The sequence below is a fragment of the Siphateles boraxobius genome, unplaced genomic scaffold (assembly GCF_051911475.1).
Source record: "Siphateles boraxobius isolate OS27281-9 unplaced genomic scaffold, OSU_SipBor_1 130, whole genome shotgun sequence".
In the NCBI taxonomy this organism is placed as follows: Eukaryota; Metazoa; Chordata; class Actinopteri; order Cypriniformes; family Leuciscidae; genus Siphateles; species Siphateles boraxobius.
This window is the reverse complement of record NW_027508734.1, coordinates 32,181,135-32,203,618: the sequence shown is the minus strand read 5'-3', so window position 1 is coordinate 32,203,618 and position 22,484 is coordinate 32,181,135. Positions and strand designations below refer to the sequence as shown.

Below are 22,484 nucleotides of genomic sequence, written 5' to 3'. Positions count from 1 at the left end.
CCTATCATAGAAGGAAAAAAACACCAAGATAAAAGCATCATAAAACTCCTTGTGCATCATACAATAGCATTGAGTGAGAAACAGACCAAAATTTGTATTGTTTTTCAACGACAGCCTTTCTTTCCAGTAAGATGTTAAAACGTAACTTCAATGATTTTCAACCTACTTTGTATTGTTACAACGTAGAGGGTTATTAATGGAACAGTAATTGTAAGAGTGGGTTTTCCCTAAAAATTTTTATCATACGTTGTCTAATCTTTAAACAGCACTATTTTATGAATGGAACACTATGGCAACAGTTTTCGTACCTCTATTTGACGGTGTTTTGCTTTGTGGTTTGGGCATAATTGGCATAACTTTCAGTTTTTCTCTTTCGTTTGGTCTAAAACACTGGGTTCATGGTCATCCAGTTTGAAATGTTGTCTACAAACAAAGATATTTCAGATTTTCAGTCACGGTGTTCTCTCCGTATGTATGATTCTTTACAGCCTTACTGCCTACAACACGCTGGATCCTTCACTGGAAACCAAAAGTAACTCACTCCCGCTAAATGTTTACTCTTTAAATTCTTGCTCCTGGGAACAATACAATTCAATGCCATTATGACTAAAACGTTTGCTAATAAGTATTGTCTACTAAAGCAAGATAGTATTTGACTCTAAGCATAACACCATTGCAGACTGGTGGGAGTGGCCATGGACGGAAACATGCCCAGTGCATTATGGGTCCTACCTAAAGTAGAAGACAATTGCCTTTTCTTTTTCTGGTCAGGTAGCTCTGATTTTTTTTTTAAATTAGCCTTTCTAAGGTATAAGCAGTTTTATTGAAAACCCTTTTTGGCAGCAGTGAAGTACCCCTTAAACTGCTACAATATGAGTCAGTGCATTGATTTATTGCAATGATATGACTCAAAAGATTAAGACACCGCTACTTGAGCCGGAGCCAGTGTCTGCCGTTCCTGAGCCGGAGCCAGTGTCTGCCGTTCCTGAGCCGGAGCCAGTGTCTGCCGCTCCTGAGCCGGAGCCAGTGTCTGCCGTTCCTGAGCCGGAGCCAGTGTCTGCCGTTCCTGAGCCGGAGCCAGTGTCTGCCGTTCCTGAGCCGGAGCCAGTGTCTGCCGTTCCTGAGCCGGAGCCAGTGTCTGCCGTTCCTGAGCCGGAGCCAGTGTCTGCCGTTCCTGAGCCGGAGCCAGTGTCTGCCGTTCTTGAGCCGGAGCCAGTGTCTGCCGTTCCTGAGCCGGAGCCAGTGTCTGCCGTTCCTGAGCCGGAGCCAGTGTCTGCTGTTCCTGAGCCAATGTTTGTTTCTGTGTTTGTGTCTGTCCTTGTGGCTGTTACTGTTCTGGTGTCTGTTCCTGAGCCGTTGTCTGTTACTGTTCTGGTGTCTGTTCCTGAGCCGGTGTGTGTTCCTGAGCCGGTATGTGTTCCTGAGCCGGTGTGTGTTCCTGAGCCGGTGTGTGTTCCTGAGCCAGTGTCTGTTCCTGAGCCGGTGTCTGTTCCTGAGCCGGTGTCTTTTCCTGAGCCGGTGTCTGTTCCTCAGCCGGTGTCTGTTGCTGTTCCTGAGCCGGGTTCTGTTCCTGTGCCGTGGTCACCCTCACCCTGGTCTTCACCGCCCTGGCCACCCGAGGGGTCTTCACCGCCCTGGCTGCCCGAGGGGTCGTCTGCTTCGGCCCGGCCGCCCGAGGGGTCGTCTGCTTCGGCCTGGCCGCCCGAGGGGTCGTCTGCTTCGGCCTGGCCGCCCGAGGGGTCGTCTGCTTTGCCCTGGCCGCCCGATGGACTGTTTGCTTTGCCCTGGCCGCCCGATGGACTGTTTGCTTCGCCCTGGCCGCCTGATGGACTGTCTGCTTCGCCCTAGCCGCCGGTATCATCCGGTTTTGTTTGTTTTTTGTGGGTCTTGCAGCGTCTGGTAGCCGCTCCGTAGAGGGGGGGTTATGTCACAGTGTCTTGTTTGTGTTCCCTGGGTTGTCACTAGAGGTCCTCGTTCTCACGGTGTCTTTCACGTTTGACTTCAATTCCCAGCATTCTGTCTGTCACTCATCAGTTCATTGCACTCAGCTGTTTCCCATCACCTTGTTAGTTCTGTGTGTGTATATATACCCTGTGTTCACCACTTTCGAGGTCTGTTTCCCTGCTTGTTTTTGTTCTTATGTTTTGATTGATTTTTGATATTTGACACCTGCCTGGATTACTATGATTTTGGATTACCCTCATTATTAAACTTACTGCTATTGGATCCTTTGCTTCCTGTGTGTGGTTCGTGACATCTATTCTTTGTAAATGGATGGAAACGAGTACAGAAAACAGCCTTCAATTTTCCTTTTGTGCTCTGCAGAAGAAAGAAATTAATATTGGTATGAAATGACAGGAAAGCCAGTAAAAGATGAAAGAAATTTATTTTTTCCCTGGAGCAACTGTATTTCTATCTGAACTGACCCTTAAATACTGTTGTTGGTGTAATTCAATGAGGTTGGGTTGATTTAGACCTATTAAATAATATTTCTGCCTTGAGTAAAACTACTTAATCGAGATGTTACCACAAAACCATCTTCACAGTGCAGGTTTTATGAGAAATGTCGTTCTATAATACAGCCCTATTTCTCCCCTATTTCCAAAAGCCTGTAAAACGTGGGTGGTATTCCTCAAATCTCCCCTATATAGACTATCTGACAGGGTTTTAATGCCACCAGTAAAACTTTTCAAAGTCGCAGAGCTTTCAGGAGTCGAGACTGTGGGGGTCGGGGGTCTTCCGCTCAGCTGGAGAGGCAGCAACACAAAGGTGGAGCAAGTCACTATCAGTCCCTTTGAGATGATAATCTGCGAGATCGCTCTTGCAGCGACAAACGGGGCAACTGAGACTGCCATCTTTACATTACTGAGAAAAGGCCAATGCCGACTGACAGCTACAAATGAGCCCCGCTCCTGAGCCTAGACACAATCACAGCCATCTAAACCCACACTGACGTTTTAATCCTCCCGAAATAACCTACGCTGAAATTCTCCCACAGAGGCAATGAGAAAAGGTGTGTGTGTGTGTGTGTGTGTGTGTGTGTGTGTGTGTGTGTGTGTGTGTGTGTGTGTGTGTGTGTGTGTGTGTGTGTGTGTGTGTGTGTGTGTGTGTGTGTGTGTGTGTGTGTGTGTGTGTGTGTGTGTGTAAAAATCAAGAAATGGGAAGAGAAGAGCAGACTTTGAGAGGGATGCTTGTGGGAATATCCTGTATGAGTGCAACTGTGATTCTAGATCAGTGGTTCTCAACTGGTTTTGCTTCAGGATCCAGACTTTATAATGGGGTGGGTGATATGACAAAAAGTTTATATTGTTATATGTGTCATTTCATTTCACAACAACGATACAGACCTACATCACATTATAGGTAACTTTTCTGAAAATAAATTGGTTTCAATATCAACATTTTGGATAGCAGTGAAAATTCTAAATTATACTACAGCAAAAAATAATTCTAATAAACATGGATTTAGGTTTTATATGTATATCTTACAGTAGTATTCAAATAAGAAATACTACTAAATGAAGTAATCAAGTGTAAAAAACAAATTTCATAAATTTGTTTACAATTTTGTAATAAAAAATACAAAAACATAAATTACAATTAAAATGCTTTAATTTTATTAAAGTCACAAAAGTTATTCATCAAGAGTCGTGAGTGTATAACAGAAGTTATGATAGTCTTTTCTTCCATATTTTAACATGTATCCAAGGTAAACTGCTTCTCAAATAAGAAAAAATGTAGGGTGTGACATGATTCTGTCCATCGGTAATTGATTGTATTGTTGGATTGCTGATGTTTGCTAATGCTGCGATCTCATGTGAGTGACAGGTTTACCCAACCTCGCACCGAAAAACTCATCCTCAGAGATATCATTGGGACAGGGAGGGAAATTTATTTTGATTTTAAAATTACAATGAATTAAAAAAAAAAGAATGCATGTGCACTGATAAATCATTTGTTGGCTAATAAATACTGAAATATTCATAAAATAATATAAAAAATAAGCATTTTCCATTTTTATTTTATGGTGACTTTAAGGACACAGACAGGAGCAGGTATATGAGGTTGCTGTCACTTTAAGATCAAATGTACAGAGCCAATATATTGACACATGTTGATAATCGATTTTTTCCCCAACTGTTTACATTCACTTCACACGAATAGTCGATTTATTAATCAACTGTTTGAACTTGTACGCGCCCAAATTGTGCAAAAACTATGTTGATTCTCTCTATCAAGTCAAGTCAAGTTGCTTGTATACCCCTTTATACAATACAGATTGTTTCAAAGCTTTACAGGGAAAAACAGTGAATTAATGATTCAATGATGATGCATGATAGCTCTAAAAAGAAAATATTCAATTCAATTCAATTCAAATTTATTTGTATAGCGCTTTTCACAATACACATTGTCTCAAAGCAGCTTTACAGAAATTGCATTTCGGAAATGTACATAGAAAAATACAGTTAGTTAATCAAGTATTAATTTATGGCATAACATATCGCCGGCTTTGAGTCGTCTCTTCACAGGCGTCGAGTCGTCTCTTCACAGGCGTTGGGGCATCTGAAGTCTCCGTGAGAGGCTGGATACAAACTGGAGCTGACGAACGCTATTTACCTCGGGACTAGCGTCCCGAGATAACAGCAGAAAGGCAGATGGGAAATAATTAGCATAGCTGATGTTCATAATGTTAATGCATTCGAACTGATTCAGCAGTATCAAAGGTTAAGCATTAAGTGAATGCTTGGTTAAAGAGATGCGTCTTTAATCTAGTTTTAAACTGGGACAGCGAGTCTGAGTCTCGTACAATATCAGGAAGGCTATTCCAGAGTTTAGGAGCTAAATGCGAGAACGCCCTCCCTCCTTTAGTGGACTTAGATATCCTAGGAATGACCAGAAGCCTCGAATTTAGTGATCTTAAAGAGCGCGATGGATTGTATGGCGATAGAAGGTCTGTTAAATACACAGGAGCTAAACCATTTAGGGCTTTATAGGTCAGTAGGAATACTTTGTAATTGATACGTTACTTAATAGGTAACCAGTGTAGAGATGATAAAATAGGTGTTATATGATCATATTTTCTTGATCTAGTAAGAACTCTAGCAGCTGCATTTTGCACTAACTGTAGCTTGTTGATTGAGGATGCAGGACAGCCAGCTAATAAAGCATTACAGTAATCTAGTCTCGAGGTCATGAATGCATGAACTAACTTTTCTGCATCAGAAACAGATAGCATGTTGCGTAGCTTAGCAATGTTTCTAAGGTGGAAAAAGGCTGTTCTTGTAATATATGAAATATGATTTTCGAAAGTCAAGTTGCGGTCTAGTATAACACCCAGGTCTTTTACTGTAGTGGATAAAGTAACAGGACATCCTTCTAAATTAAAGTTGTATTGTAAGGGATTTTGTGGGTAGTTTTTTGGACCAATAAGTAGTACCTCCGTTTTATCTGAATTTAATAGCAGGAAATTACACGTCATCCAGCATTTTATATCATTTAGACACTCTGTCAATTTAGATAAGTTAGTGTTTTCATCTGGTCGTGATGAGATATATAATTGAGTGTCATCAGCATAACAGTGGAAATTAATTCCATGTTTTCTTATAATATTACCAAGTGGCAGCATATATATTGAGAATAGCAGAGGGCCTAACACCGATCCTTGCGGCACTCCATAGTCTACTGACGTTATCTTTGATTTTTCCCCATTTAGACAGACAAAATGGTAACGGTCTGATAAGTAAGATCTAAACCAGCTTAATGCCTGTCCCTGAACACCAGTGTAGTTTTGTAGTCGATCCAGGAGTATTTTATGATCGATAGTGTTGAACGCAGCGCTTAGATCGAGTAGAACTAGTATTGAGATACAGCCTTGGTCAGAAGCTAAAAGTAAATCATTTGTAATTTTAACTAGCGCAGTTTCTGTGCTATGATGCGGTCTGAATCCCGACTGGAATTTTTCATAGATATCATTTTCTTGTAAGAAAGAGCACAATTGAGCGGACACAATTTTTTCTAGTATTTTAGACATAAATGGAAGATTTGAGATGGGTCTGTAATTTGCTAAGTTATTTGGATCTAATTGTGGTTTCTTAATGAGAGGTTTTATTACTGCCAGCTTGAATATTTTTGGAACATGACCTAAAAATAAAGACGAGTTAATAATATTAAGAAGAGGCTCTTCGACTACAGGTAACACTTCTTTCAGTAGTTTAGTGGGTATTGGATCTAATAAACATGTTGTTGGTTTAGATGCAATGATAAGTTTATTTAGCTCTTCCTGTCCTATAGTTGTAAAGCGGTGTAGTTGTTCTAGAGGGGCCATAATTGAGGCTGAATCATAAGACATCATAGAGGATTGTATATTTACAATTGTGTTTCGGATGCTTTCTATTTTCTCATTGAAGTAATTCATAAAATCATTACTACTATATTGTAATGGAATATTTTGCTCTGGTGATGTTTGTTTATTTGTTAGTCTAGCCACGGTGTTGAATAAAAACCTTGGATTATTTTGGTTATTTTCTATTAGTTTGCGGAGATGCTCAGCCCTTGCTGCTTTTAGAGCCTTTTTATAACGTGACATACTGTCTTTCCACGCGATTCTAAAGACCTCTAAATTAGTTTGTTTCCATTTACGCTCTAAGTTACGAGTTTCTCTCTTGATTGCATGCGTAGCACTGTTGTACCATGGTGCTTTAGTTTTCTCTCTAACCTTTTTTAATCTTATTGGTGCAACAATATCTAGTGTACTAGAGAACATGGTGCTCAAACTGCTAGTCATTTCCTCTAGTTCATCTGTTTGTTTGGGTGCACTGCGCAGCTGAGATAGATCAGGTAAGCTATTTGAGAATCTATCTATAGTGGTTGGAAGGATTGTTCTGCCTGGTCTATAACGTGGCGCAACGTGACAAATTTCGGCAGTACGTATTATACAAGTTACCATGTAATGATCAGTGAGATCATCACTTTGCGGTATAATATTTATATCAGTTGGATTGGTTCCATATGATATAATTAAATCTAGTGTATGATTTAGACGATGAGTGGGACCACTGACGTTTTGCGTGACCCCAAAGGAGTTTAATAAATCTGTAAACGCAGTCCCTAACGCATCATTTGTATTATCTACGTGTATGTTAAAGTCTCCAACAATTATTGCTTTATCGACATTGACCAATAGATCTGAGAGAAAGTATGCAAACTCTTTTAGGAAATCAGCATAGGGCCCTGGAGGTCTATATAGGGTAGCCAAGGCTAGAGATAATATGGATTTGTTTCTTGCATCTAAGAGCGTAACATTTAGCACAAGTACTTCAAACGAATTAAATCTGTGACCTGTTTTCTGAGTAACATTAAGAATATCTCTATAGATTGTTGCAACACCGCCGCCACGACCGATCAGACGGGGCTCATGCTTATAACAGTATCCTGGTGGAGTAGACTCATTTAGACCGAAATAATCATTTGGTTTAAGCCAGGTTTCAGTAAGGCAAAGTACATCGAAACTATTATCTGTGACCATTTCATTTACAATAACCGCCTTAGGTGTGAGCGATCTAATGTTTAGAAGACCTAGCTTTAGAAATTGTTTTTGTTCACTGATATTTAGATTTTCTGGTTTAATTACAATAAGATTTTTGCTAGATCCTACACTAGATTTATTGTTTGGCCTCACTAAGCGAGGAATAGACACAGTGTTCTACACTACTTATATCAATTAAGTTGGGACAGCAAAGACTCCAATTTGGACTTTGACTTACTAGTCATATGGTGTGTAACGTCTTGGAGATGTTGTCCGACAGAACAGCCGCTCCGATTCTGCTGGGGTGCAGGCCATCAGCACGGTAGAGCCTAGGTCGCTCCCAGAACAGATTCCAATTATTTACAAAGAGCAGTTTCTGTTCATTACACCATGACATTAACCATTCATTTAGAGCAAATAATCTACTGAACCTTTCTTGTCCTAGTCGGTACGTGGGAAGCGGTCCAGACACGATGATCGTTGCTTCAGGCGATGTGCTGCGAACCGTCTCGATCAGGCTTCTGTAGTCCTTCTTCAGAACCTCCGTCTGGCGCAGCCTGATGTCGTTCGTCCCCGCGTGTAGGACCACAGCTCCGACGCGCTCGTCACCGTTCAGGATCTCGGGAATCTGTGCAGCGACATCAAGAACACGAGCACCAGGAAAGCAGTGAGTGCGCACCTTACGCTTACCTGAGGTAGCACGGACATGACGGACCATGGAAGTGCCGATGATCACGGCGGCGTCACGTTCCGGCTCGCGAAGAGGGGAGAAGCGGTTCCGGGTGGAGATCTCGAAGACCGGGAGGGGGGGGGAAGTCCTTGGTCTGGTCCTGGCTCGTGTCTTCCGCTGTGGGATCACCCAGGGTCCGTGGTGTTGCCTCGGTGCCGGAGTGAATGAAGGCAGAGATGATCGCGTCCTCCTGGGCAGAGAAACGCACGGAGTAGACGAAGTCGGAGTCAAAAAGTTACTAACCACTGACTTGTGAGCATCGGCGCGTGATGTTTCAAGCGTTGATCGCCGATCTCGCAGCTCGGCTTGCTTCACCAGCAGAACGCGGATCTGTTTCTCCACCGACTCCAGCTCCAATCGTACCGAAACCAGCTCGAATGTGTCCTCACCTGCACTCAGAGGTAACGTTAGACACACATCCGATATGTTCGCCATTATAACAGATGAACAGTAAATTAGTAGTGATACTACCAATATCACTACTAATTTAGGACTGAAATGATGGATATAACCCGTATCCTTTCAGTCAAACGGGTGTAAAATGAGAGGGTCGATAGGCGCGAGGCCACGTGTGAAATGCTAGCGGGCTAAAGGCTAGTAGCCGAGATTCGGAAAGTTGGATCTAAGTAGCGATATCAAAGCAATCCGATTGTTTTTTATAAGGAATAGTGTCGAGGATAAGTTCACATGATATAAAAATAGAAAGTGCTTGTTTATAAATGAGTGGTAAAGAAGAAAATCAGGGATTAATGAATCAATTCGACGGAGCTCCAAACACAAACACAGATCGCACGCGCATGCGCAAAAAGATTACATGATAGTGTCAATAGTGTCATTGTTCTGATGAGGTTTGTTCAGGGTTGATTCAGCTCTGTTTAACTACAAAGACCATCAAATATGAAAGGAGTTCAATTCAGCTATAAAGCAGCTCTATAGAAAACGGTGACGACCCGCTCTGTTTAGTTCTCATCCAATATTGTCAGTGCAATCAAATTAATATTGCTTAATGTTAAGTGTCCCCAACTAAGAAAGCCAGAGGCAACAGTGGCAAGGAACCCAAACCCAAAATTCTGACAGAGAAGAAGAAAAGTGTGTAACATATACCGTTATAAATATCTCCATAATGCCAAACCCTAATTGGACAAACACTGTGCACCATCATAGTACCAAAATAGTGAACTAAATTCATAACTGCATAATGTCCAACAAAATACAAAGTACTCGACACCTATGTGACAAAACACGCGATGCCTCAAGCATCAAGCTGGACTTGCTGCAAGACCTTACTTACACAGTCAATCAGAAACAGCCAAACAGAACAACACAAGAGCCAGTTCTCTGTTTTGGGACGTTTTCACTCCTCCAACACAAAATAAAGGGTAATTTAAGAGCTTAGTGAGATTTTTCAAATAATATCCGATTCAAAACTTTTACAAGTCTCTCCTTGTCAATATTTGATGATTAATATACATGAGGAGCGATCCAATGATAATTTAGTGTGGGTGGGGCTTCCTGACACTACCATGTGTTTTGTTTTGTTTTTAATTTGGCTACCTTTGGCTATTGACAGATGAATTTATGCCAGGACACAGTAGAGACTGTTTGGATAATGAACTCAAACAACAAAACGAGAAATGGGAAGTGGAACCTTTTAAAACTTTATCAACTATACACAGTTATATGGTTAGTTGCATTTTATTATTTGAATTTAGTATTTTCCCTGTCGTCCCACGATCAGAACAGACCTGTGACCACCTTTTGTGAATCACTGTTCCTGTAAATGTGCATTCTCCTTTGGAGTGATCTATTGTCTGCAAGGGCACATAGTGAATGCTGGATGATACCCTTTAGCTGATGATTGGAGATATGTCTTCAAGAGATGACAGCTCTCACTTCATCTAAGGGCTGGAAAAGAGAGAAAGAGAGCGTGCTTATATGGCCAGTGCCCTGTTAAGAAAGCCTGTCAGAAGTCAGGGGTACTCCAAAGAAGCATCATACTGCCGTAGCTGAAGTGACACAGTGACATCGAATTCCTGAGAGTGAAGAGACTGTGTGCATGTTTGTGTGAGCAGGCAAGGAGAGAGAGAGAGAAACAAAGAGAGTTTTGCACAATGCACAAGAGGATAGAGAAATGCCACAGACGTGCTTGGTATTCAGTCTTCATAATCAGTGTCTGTGCATCCAGTGACACGGATGAGGAATTGCTTCTTTCTTTTACGAGTCTCTCGATACTGTCAGAAATTATCACAAATAATTGTACACACAGGAAATTAAGAAATATGACAAAAATGACAAATGTATGCATATTATGAGGAGGAATAGATATTCAAGAGTGTCGAGGGAGGACTTAAGCAAACTCAGTGTGATTTACTAGGGCATTTAGTACACACAGGAACATTTCGCCTAGAACACAAAAAGGGAAGTGAGGAATTTGACTGTTTGGGGTATTTAACGTTACGGTTGGCTGGGAAACATTGCTATCTGTTTTAGAGTTTTTTTTTTTTTTAATGTGTTTATAGCTTATTATTACCATGCAGTCTGTCCCTTAGTGGCACATTTTAAATAACGTTTTATATTTGCACAAGAACAAGTCTGTTTTCCTTGTTGATAATATGCTAGGGAGTATTTTGTCTAAACTCCACTTTGCTTCTGGCTTGATGTTCATAGTGATTTGTTGTGATGACAGCATATCATTTTTCATTCCTTAAATATTGCAGCATTTTCAATATTCAAGGGCTTTCTGTACTCACGCCATTGCAACAGCACTAGTGGAAAAAGCCTCACTAGAGGAATACAGTAAATCAGAGACTTTTTTATTATAAAACTTTCAGTGGAAGTATTAAATATCACACTTACAGTGTGCTATTATACCGTCAGCTCATCTCCAGACAACACTGTAGCCCAGGAACTATTTAGACAGCAATAAATTACAAAATGTTTCAATTCAGACAGTGAAGAAAGACATGACTCATCATTTGTACAACATACATAATGTCAAAACAAGGATAAACAATGCATTTTTCCATTTGTTTGTGATTAGGAACATGTTTATAGTCAAGTAAGGAAGAAATGAAACATACTGTAAAAGAACAAGAGTTGATTTATGGAGAACCAGAAGTTTATGGAGAACCAGAAGTACAACTAAATGAAAGTACCCTTTAAAATGGTTCAGGCAACAACAACAAAAAAAGAAGAGGACAGAGAAACCTGCAGTGCAACATCTACTTTTAAAAGTGACCTTTTGCACTTATTAGTGTATGCAAATATCCCTTCCAGGGATTGGGGGTTGGTAATGAAGTGTTTGGAATGAAACAAGGACAGAATGAGTGGTGGTGCTATACCTCATGTGCCATCTGCTCCCATGTTTATTGTTAGAGTAGGACCGTCATTCCTGAAACCTGTGCAAGGATTGCTAAGCTGAGACTCCACTCTTCTGTCAAGGTCAAAACAGTAGTCCAACAACTACAGCACACAGAGAGATAGATGAAGAGCACTAACAAAGTAAACTGAGAATAGGTCCCAAGTCCTGAGAGGCTTGGGTTTGTTAGCTGCTCCTCCTCCTCCTCCTCCTCCTGAACATGACACTCACTCCTGCACACTAATTGGTCCCTCCAAAGTGACTGAGAGCAACCTTCTTTACTCTTTCTGACACTCATCCGGGACGAGCTTAGTCCTCTCGTACGCCTTGTGGGAGACTGCACTGCATGGACTGCACACAGATTACACACACATACTGGCACTCATACACATAGTTCATCCGCCAATAGACCCACTACATATTTCAGCAGAAGCACTGAACTTCATTAATGATAAATCTATCTTGTCTGCTTAAGTCTTCTGTGGTGATCAGACGGGATTGTGACTCAACCTTACAGGTCAGACCAGTTCCACAGAGAAATTGTGAGCATGTTAATGTTGGTTAAAATCAGAAGCATGTAGATGCTCTCTTGACTACAGAATTTTGAATTTTCAGAAAATTTTAAGTTACTTTGTAAACATACAAGAGTAGAGGGTTTTTACACTGAAGTAAACATAAGATTGTGATGCACGGTAAATTGAATACACTGAATCACAAACAAAATTAACAATGGAATGATAATGTGCACTGCACTTCTTATAGCACCAAAACACTGATTCAACAGGTTCATTGATAAGCAGTCAAGCAGGCAGTATTAGGGTGTGGTCACATTTACAATTGTTCAGTAAATTTTAGCAGGCAAAATCTAGTAGTTTCAATAGGTATTCCATAGGAATTCATTCAAATTCATTCCTATCGTGTGAATTCGGCATGACGGCAAACAATTTTCCCATGCAGATTTTGCAACAGGTCACATGGATTCAGCGCATTTACCAATAAAATTCTGCTTGTTTTAAAAATTTCAATGGATTTTTTCTGCAAAATTTTGCCGAACATACACTACTGTAACCACACCTTTAGACTAAATGATTACAGGCTAAGGAGTCGTTAGATGCACGCGAGAGAAAAATGTGAGATGCAGCGCGGACGAAGAGTAAAAAACAAAACAAAAAAAAGCACACAGCAGAACCTCTCAAAATAGGCTTTTATGAAATGTGCTGCAACCAAAACATCCGAAAATAGAATCGAAAACTACTATTTTTAAAATGAAAATGATAATAATAAAATCACCCTGGCTATAGCCAAACTCTTCCTCTGACAAATGATTGTAACTGTATACACACTCAATGCTAGCCCCACCCCTGGCTTTTTCTGATTGGTTCACTATTTTGTAATTGACATTGATAAGTTCTGCTGTGCGTAAAACGTTGAACTTCTCTGAACTTGACACGTTGTCTTAAAAATGAAGCGCTAATGTGTGAGCCGGGAAAAAAAAAAGATGCCGATTAACGGTCAAAGATTTTCTTCGAGTGCGTGTTTACATAGAAAAAATATTAAAAAGCAGTGCAGTGGAACACAAGAACACTGTAGAGATGTAGTCTCACTTCTGACCAGATCTTCTGGTTATGGGTTTTACTGGAGCTCAAAGAGCAAACACAAATAATAGAGTACTTCAGGTGTGCACATTAACCAGAGTAACTCCAATGCTCATTTGGTGCTCTTCAATGTAGCATATATGGCAATTGATGATGGAAGTCTCTTAATGGCTTTAACCAATGGTCACATCTCCAATCTTTAAGAGAACAAACTTATATTTACCAAATAAATGTTCTGCAGATTAGTTATTGAAGAACCACAATTCTAGTTTTGAGACACCATCGATGTACAGAGTTTCTCGAGTTCCTCGGATACCAAGCTCTCATTATCTCTCATCAGTCCTCTGGAATGCCTGTTTCTGTGCCACATCTCGCAAATATCAACTTTGTCCGTAGTGGCCATCTTTATCACAATGATTTACAGATCTCAAAGAGTCAGTGAGGAGGCTTGTGGGATGTGAAGATATTCTGATTTACTGTCTTTTGGTGGAGCAGGACTTGCAGCATTGTTGACCGTAGAATTTGTGATTACAAACACCATGCTGAGGCACCAGATGACACCAGCTGAAGAAGTCGATGCAAGGCTGGCCTTCTGTTAATGGGAAGACACATAATGACTATTATTTATTTTGAGCCTTAAAAACAACAGTGCGCACACAAGCACACAAGTGTTTTTGTAAGTACTGTTTACTCTGAATAGATACATTGTGGCGATGTTGCAAACCACTTGGAGTTACTGCACCAGCATACTGATAAGGACCTGACCTGCTCTCTGAAGGCCCTCACTCAGTTATCCAATGAGAATAAACAATTATACACACACACACACACACACACACACACACACACACACACACACACTTATGTCTCTGTGGTATGTCCCATGTACTACCAGAGAAAGAGATGAAGATCTCTACATTCGAATTGTCATTATATTTAAACATAACAATTATGATTTGTTAATTTAAATTATATTGTTTTATCACACAATGTATGTTAGTTTCTTATTGTTAAATAGTGGGGCACAATGTCATTTGACCTACTATGTGGTCTTAAATCAACAAGTAAAAAGCACATGGTTTTTACCACTACATAATGAATAAATGTAAACAGCAGTGATGTTTATCAAGCTTGATAATCGATTATGATACATATGTAATAAAGGCAACAATGACACTTAACACTATGGAAAATAAACATGCATTTATGCAATTGGCAGATGCTTCATCCAAAGCAACGAAAATTAAATTCATGGTATACATTTTATCAGTATATGTTTCCTGAGAATCCAAACCATGACATTACTAACATCATGCTCTGCCAGTTGAGCTACAGAACAAGATATGAGAGTTCATAACAAATTCAGAAATATGTCCACTCAGGCATTGCAGGTACTGTTGAGTGAGATAACAGTCGAGCTAAAAGTTGGGGTGGTGTTCAAGGTGGCAACCGAATCGCGAGAACCTCCCTGTATGTTCTGTGGTTGCATCACATGAATGTCGTGGAAATTAATTTCCTGGTTGTGTACTATTCTAAAACGGCAAGGAAGGAAGGGAACTAACAATGGGAGTAGATTAACTAGTTTCACTTCAAATTGTGTAAACAGTCTGGTCATGCTGATTTACTGCTCTTTAAACATTTCTTATTATTATTATCAATGTTGAAAAAATGTGTGCTGCTGGAATATTTTTTGGAAAACATGACATTTCTTTCAGGATTCTTTAATGAATGAAAACATCCAGACTATGACTTGAAATAGAAATATTTTGTACCATTATAAATGTATTTACTGTCAATTTAATGCATCCTTGCTGAATAAAAGTATTAATTTCTTTTAAAAAAAAGTGTATAACGGATCCCAAATTGTTGAACGGTAGTGTGTACTGTAGTCGCTTTTGGATTAAAGTGCCTTCTAAATAAATAAATGTACATTTAAAGGCCAACCAGCTTGTACCTTTAAGTGTGGGTGAGAGAGGTGGGACTGGACCAGGACAGAAATGTGTATTGCAGGCCCGAGAGCTTATGGGTCTCTGATGAGGTAAACAGCCCACTGACGGACGCCCCTGTCTCAGACACTGAACGCTCCGTGTCTCCACCCCACCGCCACAGGACACTGTGCACTGAAAGACACATGAACAGGACAGGAAGCTTAGAGGTCTGGCAGAATAGTAACGGAACATTAACGGAGTAACCAGGATCCCTGGTCGGTTATAAAGAGATAGTTCTGCATACCTGTAGCCAAGGAGAGGAATACCAGCCCAGAGTCACAGAAGTGCCGCCCCTGTCTGGGCCAGGCTGAAGGAGCTGTGGCGGCGGGGGCTCTGGGCAGGGGCCGTTATTACAAGCTTGCCTGAGGTCTGCTTGGGGCTTCCGTAGGTTCCTGCACCTCCTTGAAGGGAACTCAGTGTAGCCTCCTTGGGAGTCTTTCTCTCCACAGTGCAGCTCTCTTTTCATTACTCCTACTCCACAGGAGGCCGAACACTGCGTAAAACAACCAGACAATCAGATAATAAGGTATATACACATAAATACTCTGCTGACCCCTTTCTACAAGGTGAACTCATGCCTCCATAGCAACGGTTAACAATGCTGCTATAATGGAGAAGAGTGAGACACTTAAGTACAAATCCAGAATGGAAAGTGCCACTTAGCTGTATGGAATCAAATGTGTGTTTTAAATATTGATGCACAGATGTTGCTCAAACCACGTGCACACATGATAGCGTGCATCCAAAGCTACGTCTACATTCATCCAGATACATTTGAAAACAAATATTTTTCTGTACGTTTTGGCCTTCTGTCCACACTGAGACAGTTTTTTTAGGATACCCTCCAAAGTGGATAAATTAGAAAACGCAGTTTTCAGAGAGATTTAAAAATTATGATGCATTTTTAGTCATGTGACGCACGTTGTACATATGGATATCTATGGTTTTACCAATATGTGCCATGTGTGCTATTCAATTCCACATTGTTGCTAAAGATAAATGTTACTTTGTACAATCTTCATATTACATCCCGGCAAAAATGAAACTCTCAGAACATACATGTAACCCATAATGTTGATTGAGTGTGACCTGGACACAGTACTGTAAGTGGTGGGATATTTGGTAACAGTAAATCTGTTTCAGTGTGGACAAGCAACTTTTGTAAACCGCTTGAAAATGCTACTGTGAACGAAGAGCGTTTTGAAACAAAAACGCCAAGTTCTAGTGTATCTGGTGAATATTTGCTCATGCTACATATGAACCGTTTGTGTGAGCGCTTCCACGTAACATTTGATATTCCTATGAGGGGCCTTACCTCTCCCCAGGTGGTAGTTATCCACTGCAGACGCTCATTCTTGGGGCAGCGGCTCAGCACACAGGTCTCTAGGGCTTTGGGCTTCAGGTGTAATTTACACATGCTGTCAGGCACCACCACAGCCCTGGCACCTGGATCAGTGCTCTTGCAGAAAACACTGCGCTTTTTCAACCCTCGCCCACAGGTCTTAGAGCACTAGAGAGAATGAAAGAAAGAAAGATAAACAGAGAGAGAGAGAGAGTTACCCTCATGTGGTCTTTGAGTGATGTTAGTTTAAACATTGTAAAGGTCACAGTGGCATGCAGTTCACCTCAAACAAGAGTTGAAATGAACTCTTGAGACAGGCGGTGTGAACTCATTCTGACCTTTAGAAGGAATTTAGTCAATATCAACTACTACTGCAAAAACGTCTCAAAGATCTCAAACTGTTTATTCAGAACACGGATTTATGATTTAACATATTGAGTAAGATTTCAAATTCAACATTGCTGCTAATGACGAAATGAAAAAAGTGATGTGTTTCAACATTCTCTGTGGCTTGTGTGTGTGTAAACGAGAAGATCAAGTTCAGAGTACACAAATATGATTGCAAATATACACACACAGGCAAAAAAAGATATTACAAAATATACCGTGTTTAAAGTACTCATTTATCTAAAGAAACACTTCCAAGCATCACTGAAGTTTCAGAGAGGCGATTTGCATGGTCATTTCTTAAATCCAGAATAGATTCTTAATGTGAGCAATGCAACGGTGAGAGGCATGTGCTACATGTGCAATAACAGCAGGGGGCAGTAGTGTTTCAGCACTGATGTGACATATTGTTCAGGGCATCTCAAACCTTCCCCTCATATATGGGTCATTGCCGTTATGCTGTACTTTTTTGTAGCCCTTTTTAAAAACGTAATACACTTGTGTTGTAATTTAGGTAAGTATTTCTATAAAAGGGTATAGCAGAATTTCAGAGACATGTTCTGGTTAAGCTCAAACAACTAAACTTTATTCATTATAACTTGATTGCTTACACAAAGGCAAGAAAATGAACAGGATCAAATTAAAGAGCTAAAATCGCCCATTGTTAGCCTCATTGGAAGGAATGAGAGTAAGATTACATGAGGTTTATTGTAGCCTACATAAGACCTGAAGTTCATTTTAATATTTTATAACCATCTTTTACATTTTTTATAATTGCATACTAATTTCTGTAACTTTATCTAACAGGATGGAATGTTTTAAAGTGAGACAAACCTACTCATTCCACAGAACATCACATCAATCAACAATCCACTGCTAATGTTGGGACCTGACTTTTATTATTTGGGGATTTTGAAAAGTATTTGATCACAAATACAGTAAGAACAGTAATATTGTGAAACATTATTAACATTTAAAATAGTTATTTTCTATTTTAATATATTTTCAAATGTATTCCTGTGATGGCAAAGCTCAATTTTCAGCATCATTACTCCAGTCTTCAGTGTCACATGGTCCTTTAGAAATCATTCTGATTTGGTGCTCGAAAAACATTTCTTATTATTATCAATGTTGAAACCTTGAGCTTGAGAGGTTGAGCTGCTTGATACCCTTTTTTTCAGGATTCTTTGATGAATAGACAGTTCAAAGGGACAGTATTTTTTAGAAATAGTAAACACATTTACTGTATAATGTTACAAAAGATTCTGATTCTGTCACCTCTGATCAATTTAATGCATCCCTGCTCAATAAAACGATTAATTGATTTTCTTCTCTTTTTAAAAAAAAATATATCTGTCCCCAAACTTTTGAACAGTACATTTAAAGTCTTTTTACTTTAGTTATGCACCCCACGATGATATCCTGTTAGGTTGCATGTGCATGTAAACATACCTGTGACCAGGAGCCAGTGCTCCACTCTGGAGGACATGCCTGTGTGTTGCAGGGCTGTAGTTGAGCCGGAGCCATTACTGGACACAAGGAGTGAGCCGTCACCTCCTCACGCTGGTATGTCACCTTCCTCATGCAACGGATGTTTCGTGTCTGCTGCCCGCCTCCACATGTTCTACTGCACACTCCCCATTTGCCTGTCGTCCAACTGTCAAGACAAACAAATTGAACTTCAGATGCGAGTCTTATGTTTGAACATTTCAGCATATTTTAACATGGAAAAGGACACTTTACATCCATATGGCACAGGTACGTGACACACTTAGAAATCAGGGCTTCATTATAATCATCGCATTAGGTAGATTTTGTTTAGATTATGATTGATTACTCTGTAAACGACATGATGGAAAGACAAATAAAAAAACACATACATCTGTTGTGCACCTATCCTCTCCCTGTGGGATCACATGGGCATATACACGAAACATGCATTTACATTTCCAGCTTAAGAGTTTAAACGTTATCAATGGATAAACTCATCCTGAATTCATAAATGTGATTTCTAATTATGAAATTGTCACATTACAAAATATTTCAAATCACAGATCTGGCAAGTAAATGAGACATTCCAAGGTTCTGTAATAGATTAATCAATTTCATTGCAGCAATATGATGAACAAAAGCTGGAATTAATCAATGGCTTCTTTCTGAATACTCAATATGTCAAAGTTGCTTTTGGGAACTATGTGCGGTAATGCAATAGTGCCCTCCTATAGCCAATCATTCAGTAAAAAGTTAAGCTCTAGTCAGAATGCGCAAGTCACGTTGCGAATACACTTTTTCCGTAGCACACTAAAACACGGAAAATGAATAACTAAAGCATAAAGAATTGACAGAATATTGTATTTCACTAATGTACTCAAAAGTTATTTCAGCTCAGATTTTCACAACAAGGACATTGTTAACGTTTTTGATAAATGCTGACGCAGTTTGAAGCATTACTCCAGTGACAGTCTTCAGTGTCACATGATCCTACTGTAAATCATTCTAATATGCTGATTTGCTGCTCAAGAAACATTTCTTATTAATGAACAGTTCTGCTGATTAGTATTTTTTGAAAACTGTGATGTTTTTTTCAGGATTTGGTGATAAATAGAAAGTTCAAAAGAACAGCATTTATTTGAAATATAAATCTTTTGTAAAATTGTAGGTGCCTTTACTGTTTACATGCAATACATACAATTTAATGCATCATTGCTGAACAAAAGTATTAATTTCTTCCAACAACAAAAAATAAATCTGACTAAAATTTGTAAAATGTGTATATTCCATTTTGCATTTTTACATCAAATAAAATGTTATTTTTGTGAACTTTTGTGAATCAAAACTGATGCCACAGCAGCTCTCTTCCAGTGCTCAGATTGCAACTCTGTCCTTGCTTCTCTTGGCTGTGGATGAAAAGAGGCTTTTAAAATAGAGCTGGGCAGGCCAGGGAGAGATTAGAGCAAATGACAGCTATGACAAGAGCCGTGGCCGCAACACCGGACAGACGCCCCGGGTCGAGTTCTTAGAAGACCCGGTTCCACCCAACCACTCACACAGAGCTGAGCCACGGAGCTGAGAAAAATCCTTTAATTTTCTCTCCAGCCATCTGACAAATTGGAGGGAGATGGTTACACTGCTATTTTAATTGAGGGAAGAAACACGATCCACAGCACAATATGCATTTTCACTGCCCCTTGTGCTCTCCTTGCCACATAAATGACAATGTGTCATTGGTCAAAGTGCTGACATGCCGTGCCTCACTGCAAACCGCTGCTGGCTCTTGTTTTCATTTTGTATTTCTAGAATCTTTCAATAACTTGCGTATTTCAAGCCATACAATTAAATGAGACATATCTTTGGGGGCAATGCTGTGGACTGCTTCACATTTCCGGATACAGTCTGAATTTGCTGGCATTTTCTCCATGTCTGCCCAAAACGATGCACCCATAATTCATACTTATTCAAAATCACTTTTTAGCATTCTATGTGGAATGCTTTTGGTTTGGAACCATTTGTCAGTTTAAGAGCTCAAAGAGAACCATGTTTTTTCCTAAACTCACGCGACTTTGTGAATTCCTTTGCTTAAAATATCACTTTAAACAAACCAAAGCTTGTGCATTAAAAAATGTAAATATGTTTAGTTATATTATATAGGAATTTGTCTTTACTGTTATTCATTACAGTAGTCTTTGTTTTTTTTCAGTGATCATGTTCAGTTGTAATTTAAATTATTCAACCCCTATTGCAAATCAGGTTCATTGGAAAAATGTACCGACTTTCAGCTGTTTGCAATGAACAAATCAAAAAAGCGGTTTCCCCAAATTCAACTGAAAATGCAACTTTTAATGACTTCTGCAGTCTCAAAATTATTCAACCCCTTCATGCCAAGCATCTTTAATACTTAGTATAAACACCATTTTGCTGTTATGACCTGCTGCAAATGAGATGTACAACCAGACATCAGTTTCTGAGGAATCTTAACCCATTACTCATGAGCAATGGCCTCAGGTTCAGTAATATTCTTGCATGCTGCAACCGCCCTCTTCAAGTCCCATCAGATATTTTCTATAGGGTTCAAGTCAGGTGACAGTGATGGCCACTGTAGAATCTTCCAGGACTTCTTCTGCAACCAAGTGGAGTTTGAGGTATGCTTGGGATCATTGTCCTGTTGGAAGGTCCAAAGTCGCCCAAGCTTCAGCTTCCTCAATGATGGCATGATGTTTTCTCCTGATACTTCAATGAATCCATCTTGCCTTCCACACGCTGCAGGTTTCCAGTGCCAGAGGATGCAAAGCAGCTCCAGAGCATCACCAAGCTTAACTGTAGACTGAGTGTTCTTTTCAGCAAATGCTTCATTCTTCTTCTTTCAGACATACTTACTGAAAGAACACTGATCCATTTTGGGTCAGTAGTGCTGTACGGGGAGTTCTGGCATGGAAACAGCATGCGTTTAGTAAGAGCCAGTCCAAGCTGAAACCTCAGTGTCACTGTTGACACCAAGTCTTGCCTTGTATTTTGCAGTCATTCAATGTTTTTTTCTGAACCTGCTTAGAAATCAGGTTGATAGCTTCCTTTTTCTGCCCCATCCAGGTAGTGTAACCACTGTTCCTTTAACTTTGAACTTGCGAACTATGTTTCCAACAGTGTCTGTAGGAACATTTAGTGCCTTCGCTATCTTTTTTTATCCTGTTCCTTGTTTGTGAAGGGCGATGATATCTTCTCTTAACATTTTGGACCATTCTTTTGACTTATTAGACATATTTCTAACATGCAGTCAAATCTGACACTTAAAAAACCTAGCCAGTTAATGTATTTCATGTGTTCAAGCTCAAGCAAACCTGGTGCAACTAATGAAGCCCTTGATTAGTTGCATCAGGTGTGCTTGAGACAACACCTGTTTTGCAGATTTGTGCTGTTGCGAGGGATCCTATTAAGGGGCTTGAATAATTTTGAGACTGCAGAAGTCATTAAAAGTTGCATTTTCAGTTGAATTTGGAGAAACCACTTGAAACATTTGTTGTGTTATAGTATTGTAGTATTATTACAATTTAACTGTACTATTGTAAAATTTAAAATATCTGTTTTCCATGTGAATATGTTTTAAAATGTAATTTATTCCTAAGCTTCAATGTCACATGATCCTTCAGAAATCATTCTAACATGCTGATCTGCTGCTCAAGAAACATTTTGTGGAAACCGTGATAGATTATTTTTTAGGATTCTTTGATGAATAGAACTTTTATTTCTAGGCTTGAATAGTGTCAGTTGAAGACATAATGCACTTTAAACATATAATCGTGCAACACAGCTAATAAACTAAAAGAAAAGCACTGCAAAAGTCTTTAAGGCATGTGCATTAATCTTTTCATGACATTTTAGGGAACAAATGAAGCTGGCCGTTTCTGGGCCCGGCCCATGTTTGAAGTCACCGTGCTCCACGTTTCACGGAAGCAGCAGGGCAGCGTTTGCAGCTGGGAGCACATTGTCAGACTGAGTCCTGTAGGCCATAGTCTGGAGATTAGCGCTCAATTCCTGGTCGCCTAGATTTGCTCAATCCCCACAGGG

General features: G+C 39.8%; 1 protein-coding gene across 4 annotated transcripts in view; it reads right to left on the bottom strand.

The window, feature by feature from the left end:
• Positions 1-11,047: 11,047 nt before the first annotated feature.
• adamts18 (ADAM metallopeptidase with thrombospondin type 1 motif, 18) overlaps positions 11,048-22,484 on the bottom strand; it is a 64,942-nt gene continuing 53,505 nt past the window's right edge. For all 4 annotated transcript variants that reach the window (XM_077229256.1, XM_077229255.1, XM_077229258.1 and 1 more), the window contains 5 exons: positions 18,378-18,582; positions 16,512-16,706; positions 15,441-15,689; positions 15,163-15,328; positions 11,048-13,800 (listed from right to left, as the gene is read on the bottom strand). In XM_077229256.1, coding sequence (XP_077085371.1) covers positions 13,682-13,800; positions 15,163-15,328; positions 15,441-15,689; positions 16,512-16,706; positions 18,378-18,582 — 934 coding nt within the window. In that variant the 3' untranslated portion in view covers positions 11,048-13,681. The remainder of the gene's footprint in view (positions 13,801-15,162; positions 15,329-15,440; positions 15,690-16,511; positions 16,707-18,377; positions 18,583-22,484) is intronic.